The following is a 19,537-nucleotide window of genomic DNA, read 5'->3' as shown; positions in this document are numbered from 1 at the left end:
TTTCCATCATGTCAGAACGAAACCCTCACTGGCCACCGAAGATAACTTCCCTGAGGTAAAGCTTAGCTGTGCAGGTACCATAACTTCGCATTTTGTATGTGGGAGATGGTCCATATGCGTACACATAATGCTGATGTACCTTCCTTATTGGACCCAAAGGAAAAGGCAACATCTGTTTGCTCGCGTGGATCGGCCAATTTCCGCAGTGATGGCGACAAAAGCAGACATCCTCGCAAACCGAGCCCGGAGGACTCTCAAGCAGCCGTCGCGTAGGGCTACACGTGCTACGGCAGATGGCGGTCTCTTGAAAAGTCAATCATTTGTGATGTGCTATATCTGGAGACAAGACACGCTTTCCCGGTTTTCAATTTACTGCCACTATAATGCGTCACCACATGAGTTGCAATTATACGAAAAACACTGAGTCATGCTGCTCAACTCTCATCATTTTCCCAACTCCCTTAAAATTATATAAAAACAAAAAAATGAAGAACTCATTTATTGCAGAAATGTTTCTGACTCCTATAGCTGAAAAGGTTGAATGTCATGAATTTTACACTCCAAAACATGTTGGGTTGTTTGAACCCATATTGGACAGAACCAACTGTTGGGTTAAACCTATGCTGGGTTGCTTGTAGGGATGTAATGATTTAACTGTGTGTCCGATTTAAAATGCCTGTCTGAAATCGATTCTGAATCCCAAGGCTGCGATTCTTTGTTTCATGCACAGCTTGTGCGTGTACTACGGCATTTGGTCAGTAGGAAGTTCTTATCAGTCTAAAATCATAACGAGTCGGAGTCGTTTATAACGTGCATTAAAAAAAGCAACACTCATTAAACAAAGTCATTTAAAATATTCTTTATTATCATGTAAATTCCTGTAACAATTTGAAGAACAGTGATATAAATATTCCTGTAGACATTTCCTGGAATAGCATTCGTAAAGCTACTTCTTCTGTGGCACAAAGGGAATTTCTGCACGGGAGCGCCCCCCTGGCGTTCGGATGTGCCTGGATTTCACCGTAATTCATTCAAATTCATTCATTGAGAAAACGCGCATTTTCATGGATAATCGTATGATGCATAGGTGACTTCTTTTTTTGAGGGCGCTTGATGCAAAGTTGTTCACAACATGAATGTAGCCCATCATGTGTGTGATTCCTTTTTTCAAATTTTGTGTTTTGCGCGTCGAGTGAACCTATGTGCATCATGTGTCTTGTCAAAATAAGTGCCTGCTGCAGACGCGTCTAAAGGGTTTATGATAAAAGAGATGCTCGCGTTTGCCAGATACTCGCATAATCTCATGTGTAATCAGAGTTTAGTGTTAAGGGAGTGTCTTGCGTGTATTTTGTGAACGTTAGCGTCTCTTTTATCGTAAATGGTTTTGACGTGTGTGCAGCAGGCACTTGTTTTGACAGAACACGTGATGCACATGGTTCACATGATACAACAAACACATATTTTGAAAACGCAACCAACACACATGACACTGCGAACACTTATTTTGAATTAGCGTCCCTCGGATGAGCAGTCACGAGCCGCCACTGGTTTCTTTACAGTATTTACCCAGCAAAGGATTAAAACCACAAAAACAAATAAAAAACGATGTTTTACCGCAAAATCAGGAAAAAATATATTTAGACATCATATATTAAAAAATTTAAATGCCTTTATGTATTTATACAAATGTATATCTTGAAAAAATATATTTTATATTTAATTTTTATATATGAAGAGTTTGGTTCCAAAACGCGATAAACGCCATTTTTGAAAAAAATGAGTTACTGCCAAAACCAGTATTATATCAGGTCAGTAGTTAAAAGTAAATTCTTAATTTTACGCAAAATCCAATATCCGCCGTGTTATTCTGTCATCTTTTCTCCCTTTTTTCCCAAAATGCGATAAACGCCACTGCTCCTTTTTTACAGAACGCAATAAATCCATTTCTGATATTACAGCCCACCAGTCACGCAATGTAAACAAACAATGGCGGACGCGCTGAGTCCATGGAGTCCTAGTTTTCCTCATCTACTTTGTACTTCGTGATCAACAAACAAAACAAAATAATACTTTAATTGCATTGATAAACCTGTGATGGTTTTCTGTGATGGGAAAGAAACGTAAGCCATCAGCATCTAATATTTTCCCTGAGAGGCACTCGGGAGACACATTGACCCCAGAGGATCTTATGAAAAACTTTCCATAATTTTACTCAAAGTCAACGAAAATCGAGCAGGACCAAAAACATTTTACAGATGATCGCTGTGAAAGACGTTAAGCGAGGACGTCAAGTAACCGCAATGACAGTGATCTTAATATGCAAAGTAAGTGTTTTGATTAATGACATTAATGTTTATATTTTTAATTAGTGTGTACAACTAGTCAACTAAATGAATATAACATGGCAAAGATGAATGCACATTTATATAGGCTATTGATTCAATAGATTTATAGCATTTTGAATAAAAACTTGTCATGGATTTATTGCATTTTGTGGAAAAAAATATCCGTTTTTATAATAAATCTTTGAAAATCAACTTATGGATTTGAATTTTTTATGTTTTTATAACCTAAAGATGCTATGTGAAAGTTTGTAACAGAAAATAGTTGTTTTCATCTTGTCACTTTCTTGGTATAGAAAACACGTTTTTACCAAAATTTGTCAAAATGGATTTATTGCGTTTTGGAACCAAACTCTTCATATAATTATTTACATAAATCAACTACATAATTACTTTTACTCATTATACACATTGACTGTTTTCATATACAATTCTAAGAATAAGATTATTAGCATTTTTATATTTCAATTATTAATTAACCCCCATCTGAATTTTTATTACTATAACACAAAAAAAACAAAAACAAATTTTAATTACTGCCAATATTGCACATATACATTTAAATAAATAAAAAATACAATTATTAATATGAACTTTTTCGGCGCCATTGACGAGAAAAATTGAGAAAAAATTGCTTCTCTGCCAATTACGAGAATTTCCGGCTTTCGGTAATACCGCTGTTATCCACTTCCGCAACTTATACAACCTGGAAGTATAGCGCCTCACGTGAAAGTCCTTTGCAAAAATGGAATTATCTCAGCTTTTTGCTCAAAAATTGGTGTTTTTGAAGAAACCTACTCATATTTGAGAGATGATAAAACGAGAAATAATGAAGGTAGGATGAAACGGTTTTATTTGTTTGAAAGCAGAGGGTCTGTTCTTTCATTTGATATATTGTTTGTTTATATCCCTGCTGAAAAAAACAGCATCAAACCAGCATGGGAATTATGCTGGTCTATGCTGGTTTAGCTGGTGGTCACAGCATACCAGCACCAAAACACAACATATGCTGGTATGACCAGCATGCGAAGCTGGTGCTAATGCTGGTTTAGCTGGTGCTAATGCTGGTTTGGTGCTGGTTTGATGCTGGTTTAGCTGGTGTTCACTAGCAAACCAGCACCAAAACACAACATATGCTAGTCTTGCTGGTATGCTGTTTTTTCAGCGGGGATATTTAAAGAAAAACATTTTCTGGAAGGGATTAAACTTTTATGAAAATCATGAAAAATGCTGGCGCTGGCTTAAAAAAAAACCGCTGGCGGGGAAAGAGTTAAATGATAATAATTACTATATTGCACAATGAACAAACTGTATGAAGAATTATCATTGACCATAATGGAAATTACAAAAAAAACTTAAAAGTACAATGTCTAGATGCATTATGGTAATCAAAACTGGGTGGAACATAATAGTAGCTATAAATAAATTTTAACACAAAATCTATGTTATCTTTTGATTTTGGAGTAAAATATGACCTGGATGCAGCAGCAGTCCCCAAGGAGCGAATTACATTCCAGGCCTCGCCTCACGGCTGAGCACAAATGGTCAGCAGAGTTGGCAAACGCATGAATTTAAACAAGGTCTCGCTGGCACTTTCCAGATAACATGTTTATGGATAATTGAACTGATGACTGGAAGGTGCGAATATTCAGACTGTCAGAAAAGCTCACCGGTACAGTGTTTATTTAAGTTAATGCCGGGGATGTCCAGCGCAGTGACACCGAATTGATTCGCTGTGTTCCTGATGACAATGTTACTCTGACAGTCAGAATTAAAAAGCCCAGCCTATCGATTTCCTCTCAGGCACAGATGTCACTCAAACAGACGCCCTGTCGCAGCATTCGTGTTAGTGGCTTCGCTCGCTCCTCCGGCCGCTAAATGAAAAAAGACGTCTGCTTGACTCATCTATATGGTAATGGTCTGATCTCGCACCTTTTGTCTGAGACCTGTGGCAAATCGAATGCCTAAATATGGGCTGTGCTCAGAAAACTTTTCTTACTGTAAGAATCACTGTCTCTGTAGCCACAGGGGTTAGCGCTGCCTGCTTTCTTCCTCTGCCAGGAAAACTTCAGTCCAGTCTTAGAGATGAAAGAAATGCATGGATTTTCGGATGGGGCAACTTCTAATCTGTCATGAGCCCCTGGATACCCAATCCCTAAAGCTGTGCCATTCCTGCTTCCAGGAACAAATAATTCCCTTTCCGCAACTTTCATTGGATTGAAACGCGGATCTCGTGGCACGCCACCGAAACTGGTCGCAGCATGGCATTGGACGACAAGTAATCCTGGATCTTACTAAGTCTTTGAAAATCAAAAATAAGACGTTATAACACTGGCCAGCGCAGAGATAAATTTGCGGGGGATGAGTTCATGCAAATCTGGCAGGGAATTAGCTGGAAATGGAGTGTTGTTGGAGTTTAGATGATGGCTGAAGGACATGCATTCAAACGTCCGTCCAAAAAAGTGTAAGACTGAAGGTTAGAGGAGCTTAATATAATTAAATCAAACTTATCAAAATCTTGCACTTTTAAAAGATGCACTTCATCAAGGTAGCCATCAGAACTTCAAAAGTTAATGTGAAACAGCATTCACAAATCTGCACAATGTGAAGTTTGCAGGGTTGGACTTTATTTTAAATACACATTGACTTTAATTCAGACATACCATCATCTCTGCTTCCTCGGTCCGGGAACTCCAGACCCGTGTTGCCCAATGGCGGCAAGCCCAGGTCTGTCGGTAGATGCAGGCCACTTGTGTTGTCCTCCGTCAACTGATAAATTTGCCTCTGCATCGGCTGCAAATGCCAGTTGAGTCCGAAGAGGTGCATGGCTGTGGAAAAGAGCAGCGGCAGATGGTAAATTTACGAGCGTGGGAGTAGCGATCGCTGAACGTGTGACTTGGTGTACATTAATGTAATTAAATTAAATCCACGGAGGAATACTATCGACGCCGCGTCTGAAAATTAACATCCTTGGGGCTGTGGGGCAATTAAAACGTCTATGTGAAAACAAATGCCTTCTGACTTGATCTTCATCTTTGGCAACTTATAAGCACTGAGAGAACCACAACTAACAACTGTCAGACAAAAACTAAATCATATTGTGCATTTCCATAAGAAAATATCACTGTTTGCGAGCAGTAAACGTTAAGATTTATGCTCTGCATTAATGAAATGTCATCTCAGAGCTGCTTTGCCATTGCTAGGGTACTCTGATAGCATCTCACTTAAAGGAAGACACCACAGTTTTTCAATATTTTACTATGTTCTTACCTCAACTTTGACGAATGAATACACGCCGATCTTTTTTCGATCCGTGCACTTAATCTTTGCACAGCGCGTCGTGAATGTGTTAGCATTTAGCCTAGCGCCATTCATTCCTTAGGATCCAAACAGGGATGAATTTAGAAGCCACCAAACACTTCCATGTTTCCCTATTTAAAGACTGTTACATGAGTAGTTACACGTGGTGATTTTTAGGGGGGAAAATGAGAACTATATTGTATAGCGGAAGAGCACTTAGTTTGCAGCACTTCAACCTCTGGCGCAGTAACATCATCACTCCTGACTCCTCCCCCTCTCGCTTAAACTTCCATCAATATTACTGCGCTCGAGGTCAAAGTGCTGCAAACTAAGTGCTCTTCCGCTATACAATATAGTTCTCATTTTTATCGGCTTAAAAATCACCACATTTTATTTTGTGCCACTACTTTTGTAACAACTCATGTAACAGTCTTGTGGCTTCTAAATTCATCCCTGTTTGGATCCTAAGGAATGAATGGGGCTAAGCTAAATGCTAATACATTCACAACGCGCTGTGCAAAGATTAAGTGCACGCATTGAATAAAGATGGGTATGTATTAATTTGTCTAAGTTGATGTAAGAACATAGTAAAATATTGTAAAACTGTGGTGTTTTCCTTTAACATCAGCTGTGCATATTTACCATTTCAGCATTGGAACAGAAATTTGGAATCTTGGAAAGTTGAAATGAAGTCTGTATGTTAAATGTGTTTGAGCTAAATTAACTGTGACGAAGACGAAAAAAAATAAGTCAATGTTTCCTTAAGGCGCCGTAAAAAAAAAGCAGAACGAGAACTAAACAAAACCACAACCCCCCACCTTAGGGGCAAAGAAAAAGTCTTGTACAACCAGCAGACAGAAAAGCCGGAGCCCACAGGGCAACACTTTTCTTTTCATCCCTATTAGCTTACTAATACCCCCCTGCGGATAGAGGACAAGGAAATGATCAAGTCAGCACGAACACAAGTAGAGCTTTGGATGAATGCGTGAGTTACACCGGAAGACATGGTGATATTTCACAAGGTCAACAAAAGAAGCATCTATAGGGGTGAACGGTGATGGCGCAGTGTATAGGGGAGGAGGGGCCGGGCATGATGGATCACCAGGATGAGAATGGTCAAGACCAGCTTAGCCAGGCAAAACCTTGTTCTAGAAGTCTTCAGTCAGCAGATAAAATGCCAACAAAGGCCAAAGAGTTCATTCGTGTGTGGTTTCAATTGAATTTCTATGTACAACGTCGAAATACAATTAAAGATTGCATAATTAGAATACGGGCTGCGTCTCAATTATTTAGGCAATGCGCTAAAATCTGTATGTCAATGGTGATCACACAAGCCTTTATTTTTGAGAATGCAGTATAATTGAATTAGTGTTGGGAAAATTAACTGTGCAATTTTTCATAAATCCTTTTTGTATGCACCCTGATTTGGGATGATTTAATTTTAATCATGCATACTATATAGTCCGGCTAGTATGCAAAGTCGGACATAGTCGTGCTTTATAAAGACAAGTGCTGTCGACATGAACTACGGTGGACTACGAGTTGTGTCAAAATAGATAAAACAAATGATTTCAAGCTTGTCTCTTTCCCATGGTCCATTTCTCTCCCTACGTGACTCCTCATTTCTCCTTTATAAGTACAGAGCTGGTTTCAAATTGCACAAGTGCCTTTCTCTGCCACCCTCTCTTGACAACCTGTAGTGAGAATTCGGAGCTAAAAATGACTTTTCCGCTCCACTCAATATCACAGCGAGGAGAAAATGTATTTGTTTTCCGCCGTGGCAAATATCTTGTCTCCATAAGGGCGAGGGAAGGTCTAAATGAATGATTTATTGTTTTGTCAAAATATTTGCGAAAGTAACATATAGCTCACATAATTATAAGAGATCAAATCAATCTTGATTTTTGTGTGACGCAAAGCACTAGTAACATTCTGCCATCGCTCTGATAAAACAATAACAACAATACAAAACCATAGGAAGGTTTTATACAGCAATGCCTCAAGTTTTTACAAAACACTATCCCAATAACAATGTAACAAATGACCACCAATCCACCGTAATTGGAAATATTTGAGTAATTCCGGGCAAATGTCAACTTTACAAAACTTTTTTTTTTTTTAATAGAGATGCACTGATAATACATTTTTTCACTGATACGATAAGACGATTATTCAGACTGATATCTGCCAATACCGATGCTTATACCAATAGTTTGGTGGTTATATCAACTTGCATTAACCGAATTCTGAAGATAACATTTTCTGAATGTTACTCATTCATATAATGACCATTAAAGGAACAATATGTAGGATTGTGGCCAAAACTGGTATTGCAATCACAAAACTTGTGGCTAAAACTGGTACTACAATCACACAACTGGTGGCCAATACACAACATGACAACATCAACATCAATTGAGGGATGCAACTCCACTTTTATAATGACATTATCCTGGCCAGACCACTGTTGTGAGTGATATAAGTATTTGAAATGAAAATGATTTCTTAATGTCTAGTGACATATCAGGGTCATTTTATGATTCATTGATATACATTTCTTACATACTGTTCCTTTAATATTAAACTATAATTTTCCTTTACATTTTCTATACACATTATCGACAGGATATATCGGCCATGATTATCAGCTGTTTTTAAACTATCGTCCGATTGTTGGTATATCAGTGCATCTCTAGTTTTTAACCATACTGATATCACAGATGTCAATATTTGATGGCATCATTAAACAAGAGCTCACCAATGTGAGCTCTTGCTTAAGTTTTTTCAAATAATTTTCATTCTGAAAGCAAGTACAGTTTTCAGAATTGCACGTCCATAGCAAAAAATGTCACATCCATAATGCTGTTCCTCATAAATTAAAATTTAAAATGAAACAGATATCATTTGTTGTTTGACGAGCTGTCACTTCTCCATTTGTTGGGTATTATTGTTCTGGTTTGTGCATTTTAATTTACAGAATTCCTACAGTTGTTTTCTTTTTGTCACATCCATAACACGTGTATTATCCTTGTCTAAAATAGAAAACATGAGTAACATGAACACATATGTTTTTAAAGAAAAAAATTATATTTTAATTTGACTAAAAACGCCATACCCATACTGGAATTGCTTATCTCAATTATTCTATTATCTTATTATTTTTGTGATAGACTGGTATTTGTTTCAAGACATTTTATGTAAACTGTTGTACAAACTTTTTCATTAATAATTTGGGTAGTAAATGCTTTTCTGTGTAATATGAAATAATTGACATGCATCTAAAACATGATAATTCATAATTTTTTAATAATTGCAACATAGATTACCTCAAATGAACTAAAAGACAGAACTGAGATAATTTTTTTAAAAACTAGACTAAAAGCTGAAATGTCACAGCCCCTGAGATGTAAACATTTCTTTATATGTAAGCAATAAGGTACTTGAGGCAAGTGCTGTATCGTGAATAAGTAACGGCTGAAGGGCGTTGTTAGGCACGACGCGAAGCGGAGTGCCTGCAACCCCTTCAGCCGTTACTTATTCACGATACAGCACTTGCCTCAAGTACCTTATTGCTTTTATAAAACGGTTTTATTAAATATTAATATTAAAGTTTATTAATATTAAAGTAAAACAAAATATTAGTGCAACTTTCATGAAGTTAAATCAATAAAAGCATTCCTTCCGCTAGAAAAAATAGTCCCTGACTGCGAACAACAACATAAAAACTCAAATAAAAACAACAAACTGTTCTCAGACTTTGTCTCATTATATGTTTATGTGTTGCTAAGGGTGTTGCTAAGAGCGCAGTGATATTAAATAGAACCGTTGGGTGAAGCGGTCATAGCAGTGTTTTATCATGAATAAAGCACACCTATTGACCAATCAGAATCAAGGATTGGAACTGACCGTTTTATAATAAATCTTAAATCATGAAGCTTTTATAATGAAAAGGACATATGTTATTTCTTCATTTTTATATCCTCTAATAAATGTAAAGCTGCTTTGCAACATAAAAATTGTGAAAAGCGCTATATTTTAAAAAAATAATTGAATTGGACTGAATTATTTACCCATTTTATCATTAATTTTATGTTTTGTCAATCTACTTTCACAGTAATTATTTGTATAGTTGTAATTATAAAATTATAATCGATTGTATGTTATATATTTCATTATTATGGCATAAAACACATTAAAACATTAAAAGCTAAATAAGATAAAACACTAGTATTTATGCAAAAAATAAACTAATAAGCGTACTAATGAAAAAACATAATGGCCGATTGATGCTGTTCAATAGTATAGTGAAGAGGGTATGCATTGACGTCACTTTTCCACGTGACTCACCCTGTTGAGTGGCAAACGTTCAACAAAATGGATGGCTTTCATAGCGGCTGCTGCGAAAATGGCAGTAAAACTGACTATTATCAGTTTAAATTGAATTTAGTTGGATTGATAGCAGAGGTGGACAATACTTAGTTACATTAGTTACATTTTCAAGCATCTGTGCTTTATTAGAGTGTTTGTAATGGGAAAAATTTTACCTCACTACATTCTAAAGCATGTAATCATACCGTGTATTCTTTTATATTGCATATTAAAATTTATTTAATAACTAATTACATAAAAATTGTGTACTTTTACTTGAGTAAAAGTATGTTAATGTACTTACATATTAAATGTAAAACAAAACTTGTATTTATGAAATGTATAATAGAGTAAAAATTATGATAATGTGATTTGGAATGTGTTTTCCAAAGAAAAACACGGATAAAATACAAATACTTGAAAAAATAAGTTTAAGTAGAAAATAAAACCTCTGCTTGATAGTGACCCTAGCAACTTTTCAACCCACCTGTGGTCTGTGAACGTTGGCATGAACAATCTATTTATTTCTCCTTTCGGTGTTTTTTTGGCAGTCTGTAAAACGATAGCTCCGAATTTTTGTTAAATCAGATAGTACAGTCTATCGCACAACAGCTTGTTCCCATTTAGACGCGTGTTTTTGCTGATTTCACACCGTACACAAATTCTGCCGCTGTTTTTTGCCACTCAATGGGCGTAACCGCAGTCCCTTTCGCCGAAGGTGACATCACGTGCATACCCTCTTTTGGTAAAATGGGATTATGATGGTAGTAATTCATAATAAAAACCACAAACTGTCCCTAAGCAGGAAACTCATCGGTTAAAGCACTGTTTAAAATAAGAAACCTACACTTGAATTCATAAAAAAGGGTTAACTAATTGCTTCACTGGGCCTTTGGTTTGATATCCTCATGCTTTACATGTTTTAAAATCAATGATCCTTTAGATTCTGCAAAGATGTGCTTGCTCTAGCTTAACTACAAGAATCAAACTGGCACTTTTAAAAGCTTGCACATAGCTGATAAACTACCGACCGGTGGTGATAAATGAAGATTTCTGCTTTGCATCCTTTCGCATGCTTGCCTATTAATTAAAGCCAATGCTACATGGAACCGGCCCATTTACTAAATGGTAAAAATGTGGTCTGAAGCTTTTGACAGACGTTGCCACTGCGGATGAAAGCAACCATCCTCTTTACTCAATCAATAGCCATTTGGAAAATTGCAGGGCGGGCGTTTTGTTGATTGCGTTCCGACAGATACTCAAAGAAATGGCTGAACGTTGCCGTTACTTTGCGAGGGAGCATTTGTGGAGGTGATAAAAAGTCGTGGCTGTCTTGAGAGACAATATAAATGCAAAAAACCACGTGCCTCTGCCCCCACCTGTACTAAGCCGCTACGAGACAGATGGCTGGACTTCTCGCTCAACTACTAGTTGATTTGTGGCCCACTATTGATAGGTGAGCAGTCGGCGCATGGGCAACGGGATACCGTTCCAAAACCTTCAAATAATTGCTCCTTCACAGTCCCATCTTCCATCTGGCCCCTTTGCAACTTTTCCCATCCGACTCTGATGTAAAATGCCTCACACATCGTGGCTACCCCCCACCATGGCACATCATTATGATTTATTTCCTTCCTACCCTGGTATCTGTGATTTCCAGAGTGCGTTGGGAAGGGTCCAGCTTATGAAATATGTTTCTCTGCCTGGCCCAAACTCTTCCATCATCCAAACTCACTGTTTTCTTCTCTCTCAGCTGTCTAAGCTCGGTGTTTTTTAATGAGGGTCCCGCCGGAACGGCAAGTGAAAAGACCCCACGACCTGTTGAGAGTAAAACGGCAGCCGTGCGGAAATGCAAGTCCAAGCCTGGACGCACAATGTCCCTGCGATCTTTACTTTGGCAGAATATTTTGGCAGATTTGTGCAAGCCAATTAGAAAGCAGAAAGCCTGAACCAACTACTGCTTCTGTCTAAAAAAACACAAGGCTCATTACCTCTCCACTTCTGTGCTTCAAACCTCTACAAGACCTCCCAAGAAGCGAAAAACAATCAAATAGACCATACGCTCTATAAATACCAAATATTCTTCATCCCATGTCAGAAAAAAAGGATGATGTTGTGATCTATGAGGACAGGGCTGTCCTGGCTTAAGAAATGATTCTTGCCAATCCATCACAAAATGGACTGAAGACATTAGCAAGCATATGGTTAATTAATTCCTCTTAGACACTTGAATGGATGAGCGTTGAACACGGCAGCTCTCAGTCCTCTCATTAGGCGTCTAATTACTCTGACACCCTTCATGAAGACATTATGGTGTGCAGCCCTCTATGCCACTTTCTAGACAGACATCTCGTATTCAACTGTTGTACCTATAACTAAAAAAGATGCAATAAATATTTATATCTTGGTGTGCAGCATCTTTGCCACTTTCTGGACAAACATCTTGTCTTCATCTATGGTACCTACAACTAAAAACCGCAATGAAGGTTGTTGCTACGTTTTCGTATGTCTCATATTCAAGAATCGTACCTACAAAAAAAAACACACAATGAATTTAGCTGCTATTTTCTTTCACGTCACATATTTACCTATGGCACCTTACAATTAATAAAACTAAAATGCAACAAATTTGTGGCAATTTTCTCTTACGTTACATATTTAACTATGGCACCTTCAATAAATAAAACAAAATGCAACAAATTTGTTGCCATTTTCTCTATTGTCTCATATTTAACTATGGCACCTTACAATGAATAAAACAAAAACGCTACGAATTTGCGGCAATTTCCTCTTACGTCTCATATTCAACTATGGCACTTACAGCGAATTAAACAAAAACGCTATGAAAGTTGCAGCTATTTTTTATGTCTCATATTTAACTACAACTATGGCACCTACAACAAATAAAACAAAAACGCAACGAATTTGTGGCTATTTTCCCTATGGTCTCATATTTACCTATGGCACCTTACAATTAATAAAACTAAAATGCAACAAATTTGCGGCAATTTCCTCTTACGTCACATATTAAACTATGGCACTTACAGCGAATAAAACAAAAACGCTAGGAATTTGCGGCAATTTCCTCTTACGTCTCATATTCAACTATGGCACTTAGAGCGAATAAAACAAAAACGCTATGAAAGTTGCAGCTATTTTTTACGTCTCATATTTAACTACAACTATGGCACCTACAACAAATAAAACAAAAACGCAACGAATTTGTGGCTATTTTCTCTATGGTCTCATATTTAACTATGGCACCTTACGATGAATAAAACTAAAATGCAACAAATTTGCGGCAATTTCCTCTTACGTCACATATTTAACTATGGCACTTACAGCGAATAAAACAAAAACGCTAGTAATTTGCGGCAATTTCCTCTTACGTCTCATATTCAACTATGGCTCCTTTAATAAATAAAACAAAAACGCTATGAATGTTGCAGCTTTTTTCCTCATCTCATATTCAACTACAACTATGGCACCTACAACAAATAAAACAAAAACGCAACAAATTTATGGCTATTTTCTCTATGGTCTCATATTTATCTATGGCACCTTTTAATGAATAAAACTAAAATGCAAGAAATTTGCAGCAATTTTCTCTTACGTTACATATTTAACTATGGCACCTTCAATAAATAAAACAAAATGCAACAAATTTGTTGACATTTTCTCTATTGTCTCATATTTAACTATGGCACCTTACAATGAATAAAACAAAAACGCTACGAATTTGCGGCAATTTCCTCTTACGTCTCATATTCAAGTATGGCACTTACAGCGAATAAAACAAAAACGCTATGAAAGTTGCAGCTATTTTTTACGTCTCATATTTAACTACAACTATGGCACCTACAACAAATAAAACAAAAACGCAACGAATTTGTGGCTATTTTCTCTATGGTCTCATATTTAACTATGGCACCTTACGATGAATAAAACTAAAATGCAACAAATTTGCGGCAATTTCCTCTTACGTCACATATTCAACTATGGCTCCTTTAATAAATAAAACAAAAACGCTATGAATATTGCAGCTTATTTTTCCCGTCTCATATTCAACTACAACTATGGCACCTACAACAAATAAAACAAAAACGCAACAAATTTGTGGCTATTTTCTCTATGGTCTCATATTTATCTATGGCACCTTTTAATGAATAAAACTAAAATGCAAGAAATTTGCAGCAATTTTCTCTTACGTTACATTTAACTATGCCACCTTCAATAAATAAAACAAAACGCAACAAATTTGTTGCCATTTTCTCTATTGTCTCATATTAAACTATGGCACCTTACAATGAATAAAACAAAAACGCTACGAATTTGCGGCAATTTCCTCTTAGGTCTCATATTCAACTATGGCACTTACAGCGAATAAAACAAAAACGCTATGAAAGTTGCAGCTATTTTTTACGTCTCATATTTAACTACAACTATGGCACCTACAACAAATAAAACAAAAACGCAACAAATTTGTGGCTATTTTCTCTATGGTCTCATATTTACCTATGGCACCTTACAATTAATAAAACTAAAATGCAACAAATTTGCGGCAATTTCCTCTTACGTCACATATTTAACTATGGCACTTACAGTGAATAAAACAAAAACGCTAGGAATTTGCGGCAATTTCCTCTTAGGTCTCATATTCAACTATGGCACTTACAGCGAATAAAACAAAAACGCTATGAAAGTTGCAGCTATTTTTTACGTCTCATATTTAACTACAACTATGGCACCTACAACAAATAAAACAAAAACGCAACAAATTTGTGGCTATTTTCTCTATGGTCTCATATTTACCTATGGCACCTTACAATTAATAAAACTAAAATGCAACAAATTTGCGGCAATTTCCTCTTACGTTACATATCTAACTATGGCACTTACAGTGAATAAAACAAAAATGCTACGAATTTGTGGCAATTTCCTCTTAGGTCTCATATTCAACTATGGCTCCTTTAATAAATATAAAACGCAACAAATTTGTTGCTATTTTCTCTATGGTCTCATATTTATCTATGGCACCTTTTAATGAATAAAACTAAAATGCAAGAAATTTGCAGCAATTTCCTCTTACGTTACATTTAACTATGCCACCTTCAATAAATAAAACAAAACGCAACAAATTTGTTGCCATTTTCTCTATTGTCTCATATATAAATATGGCACCTTACAATGAATAAAACAAAAACGCTACGAATTTGCGGCAATTTCCTCTTAGGTCTCATATTCAACTATGGCACTTACAGCGAATAAAACAAAAACGCTATGAAAGTTGCAGCTATTTTCTTTTACGTTTCATATTTAACTACAACTATGGCACCTACAACAAATAAAACAAAAACGCAACAAATTTGTGGCTATTTTCTCTATGGTCTCATATTTACCTATGGCACCTTACAATTAATAAAACTAAAATGCAACAAATTTGCGGCAATTTCCTCTTACGTCACATATTTAACTATGGCACCTTCAATAAATAAAACAAAACGCAACAAATTTGTTGACATTTTCTCTATTGTCTCATATTTAACTATGGCACCTTACAATGAATAAAACAAAAACACTACGAATTTGCGGCAATTTCCTCTTACGTCTCATATTCAACTACGCACCTTCAATAAATAAAACAAAAACTCTCTCTCTATATATATATATAAAGCTTTATTGTAGACACAAGTCCATAAACCACAACAAACAACATATAAATGTTGCAGCTATTTTCTTTTACGTTTCATATTCAACTATGGCACCTACAACAAATAAACCAACACAACGAATTTGTGGCTATTTTCTCTATGGTCTCATATTTAACTATGGCACCTTACGATGAATAAAACTAAAATGCAACAAATTTGCGGCAATTTTCGCTTACGTCACATATTTTACTATGGCACCTTCAATAAATAAAACAAAAACGCTATGAATGTTGCAGCTATTTTCTTTTATGTCTTTTTTTTTAAATATGCTCATTTTCCAGCTCCCTGTTTTGGAATCCATTCAGCTGATCTCTTTTAGCATAGCTTAGCATAATCCACTGAATCTGATTAGACCATTAGCATTGCACTAAAAAATATTTTTCCTATTTAATACTTGACTTTTCTCTAGTTACATCGTGTACTAAGACCGACAGAAAATGTAAAGTTGTGATTTTCTAGGCCGATATGTCTAGGAACTATACTCTCATTTTGGCGTAATAATCATGGTCAGTAAAATGACTGCAGCAGGCGCAATGATATTACGTTGTGTCTGAAAATAGTCCCCTTGGTAACTTGCAATAGTAGGGGACTATTTTCGGGCACTGTGTACAGTAAAAAATCAAATGTTTAACTCTAGAGGAGCTGGAAAATGAGCATATTTTCAAAAAAGTTGAGTGTCCCTTCAAGCTATGGTACCTACAATAAAAAAAATTCAATCACAAGTAGCATAACAGACAAGCGCTAGGCAATTTTTGCAAATGGAGGTGACATAAAAAATATAACAGATTGAAGAAGTGTCCTTGTTATTTCACAAGCCAGATATGAATCACTTCAGCTAAGTGTTTATTTCAATTAGAACTGAAGTGTGATGGCTTAATTCAGTGTTTTACAGCTGAGATTTCTTACAGTTAATCTATAATGTCTCTTATCACCCTTTTTTGCCCTATTCTTTCTTTTACATCCGTTCTTTTTTTCCTTTTTTTGTACAGTCATCACACATGGATTTAACCAAGTAGTTATAAACACACGTGGGTGTTAAAATCAATCCACATTCAAAATAGCAAGACCTTTGAGAGCGCTCTTAAATGTTACGTTTCCTAGTCAAGAGTGCCTCATCTTTTCACAGAAACTCCCAATGGAACCTCCTCTTGTTTTATGCGCCTCCTCTGGTCTCGCTTCACGATCAGACCGCTGTCTATAAATGAGAGGCAGCGAAAAGCACATCATCAGCAAGTTAGCAGATCAAAAAGTCTCAAGCCATTTATCACTTTCACGTTGAAGCTGGGCAGAATCTGTCAGGAGTGACTAATATCTTCGCTCCGGTTTGTGTGTGTAGAGAATCACCCGATAAAACCACTTTGTTGCAGCTGCATACTTCCAAACAACTTAACAATCATTTTAATCTAAAATCAAGCTACACTTAAATGTAAAAGCTTCTGGGTGAGCTTGGTGTTAAAGGAATAGTGCACAAAAAAAAGAAATCTGTCAACATTTGTGATCCTGCCTGTGAAAACTGAGCTAAAGTCAAAGTTTTCTACATATCATCCTACATAATGTAATATCTGTGATAATATAACATTGATGTCTTTAACACTGATTGAAAAGGGTCACGTCAAATACTGAAATTAAACTTTGATGCTTCTAATCTTATTATTTTCAAATCTTTTCACAGGCAGGGTTACATTTATTCATGCTCATGTTGTTTAAAACCTATATGGGGCTCTTTCTTCTGTGGATCACGACTGAAGATATTTTGAGAAATAGTCAGCTGTGAAAGTCAGCTGTTTTGGTAATCAGTGTTCTTTAAAATATCTTCTTTTGTGTTCTGCAGAAGAAAGAAAGTCATATGGACTTGGAATAACGTGATGGTGAGTAAATAGCTGCGTATCTATTAAAGATTTGCACAAAACTTTAGCCCTCCATCCAAACGTACCGTGCCATATTGTACTCTTTCGCGTTATTTAAAAGTTGCCAGCCAGTGCCAGCATTTTTCATGATTTTCACAAAAGTTTAATGGCTTCCAGAAAATAATGTTTTTTTAAATATATAAACATACAATTAATTAAATATAAAAGAACAGACCCTCTGCTTTAAAAAAATGACATTAAAGTTGGGTTTGGGTTAGGATAAGTTTATGTTACAGAAAGTCGTTCTAACCCAAAACCCACGCAAAAATGGTAAGAAAATAGGAAAAACAATTGAATAACCAATACGCGAAACTGACTGAAAAAGAAATTCTGTGGTACACAGAAAAATTAGCAAAATATTCTGTGACTATAACACGGAAATTTACTGAGGTCAGGTTGTCAAAAACACCAAATTTAGAGCAAAAAGCTGAGATAATTAAATTTTTGTGAAGGACTTTTATTAGAGATAAGATTCAGAGTGATACTCAAAACTTACATGGATATGCAGCTGCTTGCCCTAGGGCGATACTTCTGGGTTTTATACGTTGCGACCACCAGGTGGAAAATAGTGGTATTACGGAAAGCCGAAAATACTTCTCATTGGCAGGGAAGTGTTTTCTCTTAATTGACGAGGTAACTCCTCAATGGCGGCGAAAGAGTTAAAGATGGTTCATGCGAGTTTATGCACATCAGTTGACCTGCATATGCAAAAAAACTGTTTTAATTGCAGTTTTGCTATATATTCCTTTTTCGAATTGCCTAAAAAAAAACTCACTCAAGCATAAAAACTTTTTTATAAAATATGGGAGTTTATGCAAAATTACAGTGTTTCAATTTGAAAGGTAATGGAAATGCAGCTAGTGAAAAAATAATTAAAATTTTTAGGTGAACTATCCCTTTAACTCTTTCCCCGCCATTGACGAGTTATGTAATTAAAAGAAAACCCTTTCCTGCAAATGACGAGATTTAACGGTATCCATATTTCTGCTATTATCCACTAGGTGGCACTCTTACCCAGCTTATAAAACACTGAATCATCCACTGATCCAAAAACAGTAAAAACTCTGTGTATGTTTTGATCATCACTAATCGATCATGATTTCTATCAAAAGATCTTTACAAAAATTCAATTTTTTCAGTTTTTTGCTTTAAATTTGGTATTTTCTAAAACACCTCCCCATATTTGAGAGGTAATAAAAAAAGAACAAATAGAGATTGTTTTTAGCAAAGAAACAAAATCCTATGTAATTTTGTGTATTTCGTATAATACAATGTGTTCACGTGGTTTATGATAAAAAAACAACATTATTTTCCATATACCGTACATTTTTGTAGCTCCATATTTCACTCTCTTTCTAAAACGCACGGATTTGAAAAGCGTTGTGTCCCTGATTGGCCAGCTAATCTGTATGTTGCCATTGGTCTGAATACCTCTGACGTCAGCAGGAAATGAAATGCTCCTTACCATGTTTGAAAGATTCGCTCACAATGCAATGCAATGCAACAGGAGTTAACTTACAGGCTGTGAGTCTGAAGCGGGAGGAATTATGATAATGTCAGTCTTTACTACATCACCAATCCCAGGAAGTAAACTGTTGCCTACAATCTGTGTGTTTGTTGTAGTCCAAGAAAAGAGATTTACGTTGGAGACGATAACTCGCATCATCGTTTACTTTGGGGTTTCCACCTTTTGCATATCGTTAACATGTACTAATACACACTTACACACCAAACGAAATGTAAAAACGTGAATGGGACAATAGGTGCTCTTTAAAAGCAGAGGGTCTGTTCTTTCATTTGATATATTGTATGTTAATATATTGCAGAACATTTTCTGGAAGGCATTAAACTTTTGTGAAAATCATAAAAAATGCTGGTGCTGGCTGGCAATTAAAAAAAATATATACAG

General features: G+C 36.1%; 1 protein-coding gene across 11 annotated transcripts in view; it reads right to left on the bottom strand.

Moving 5' to 3' along the window:
• The window catches only part of tenm4 (teneurin transmembrane protein 4), a 287,452-nt gene that overhangs the window by 112,151 nt on the left and 155,764 nt on the right, over positions 1–19,537 (bottom strand). For all 11 annotated transcript variants that reach the window (XM_055195967.2, XM_055195958.2, XM_055195960.2 and 8 more), the window contains one exon: positions 5,006–5,170. In XM_055195967.2, coding sequence (XP_055051942.1) covers positions 5,006–5,170 — 165 coding nt within the window. The remainder of the gene's footprint in view (positions 1–5,005; positions 5,171–19,537) is intronic.

Source organism: Misgurnus anguillicaudatus, chromosome 24 (assembly GCF_027580225.2).
Source record: "Misgurnus anguillicaudatus chromosome 24, ASM2758022v2, whole genome shotgun sequence".
Classification (NCBI taxonomy): Eukaryota; Metazoa; Chordata; class Actinopteri; order Cypriniformes; family Cobitidae; genus Misgurnus; species Misgurnus anguillicaudatus.
The sequence above is the reverse complement of the archived record's forward strand: the minus strand, read 5'-3'. Positions and strand labels throughout refer to the sequence as shown.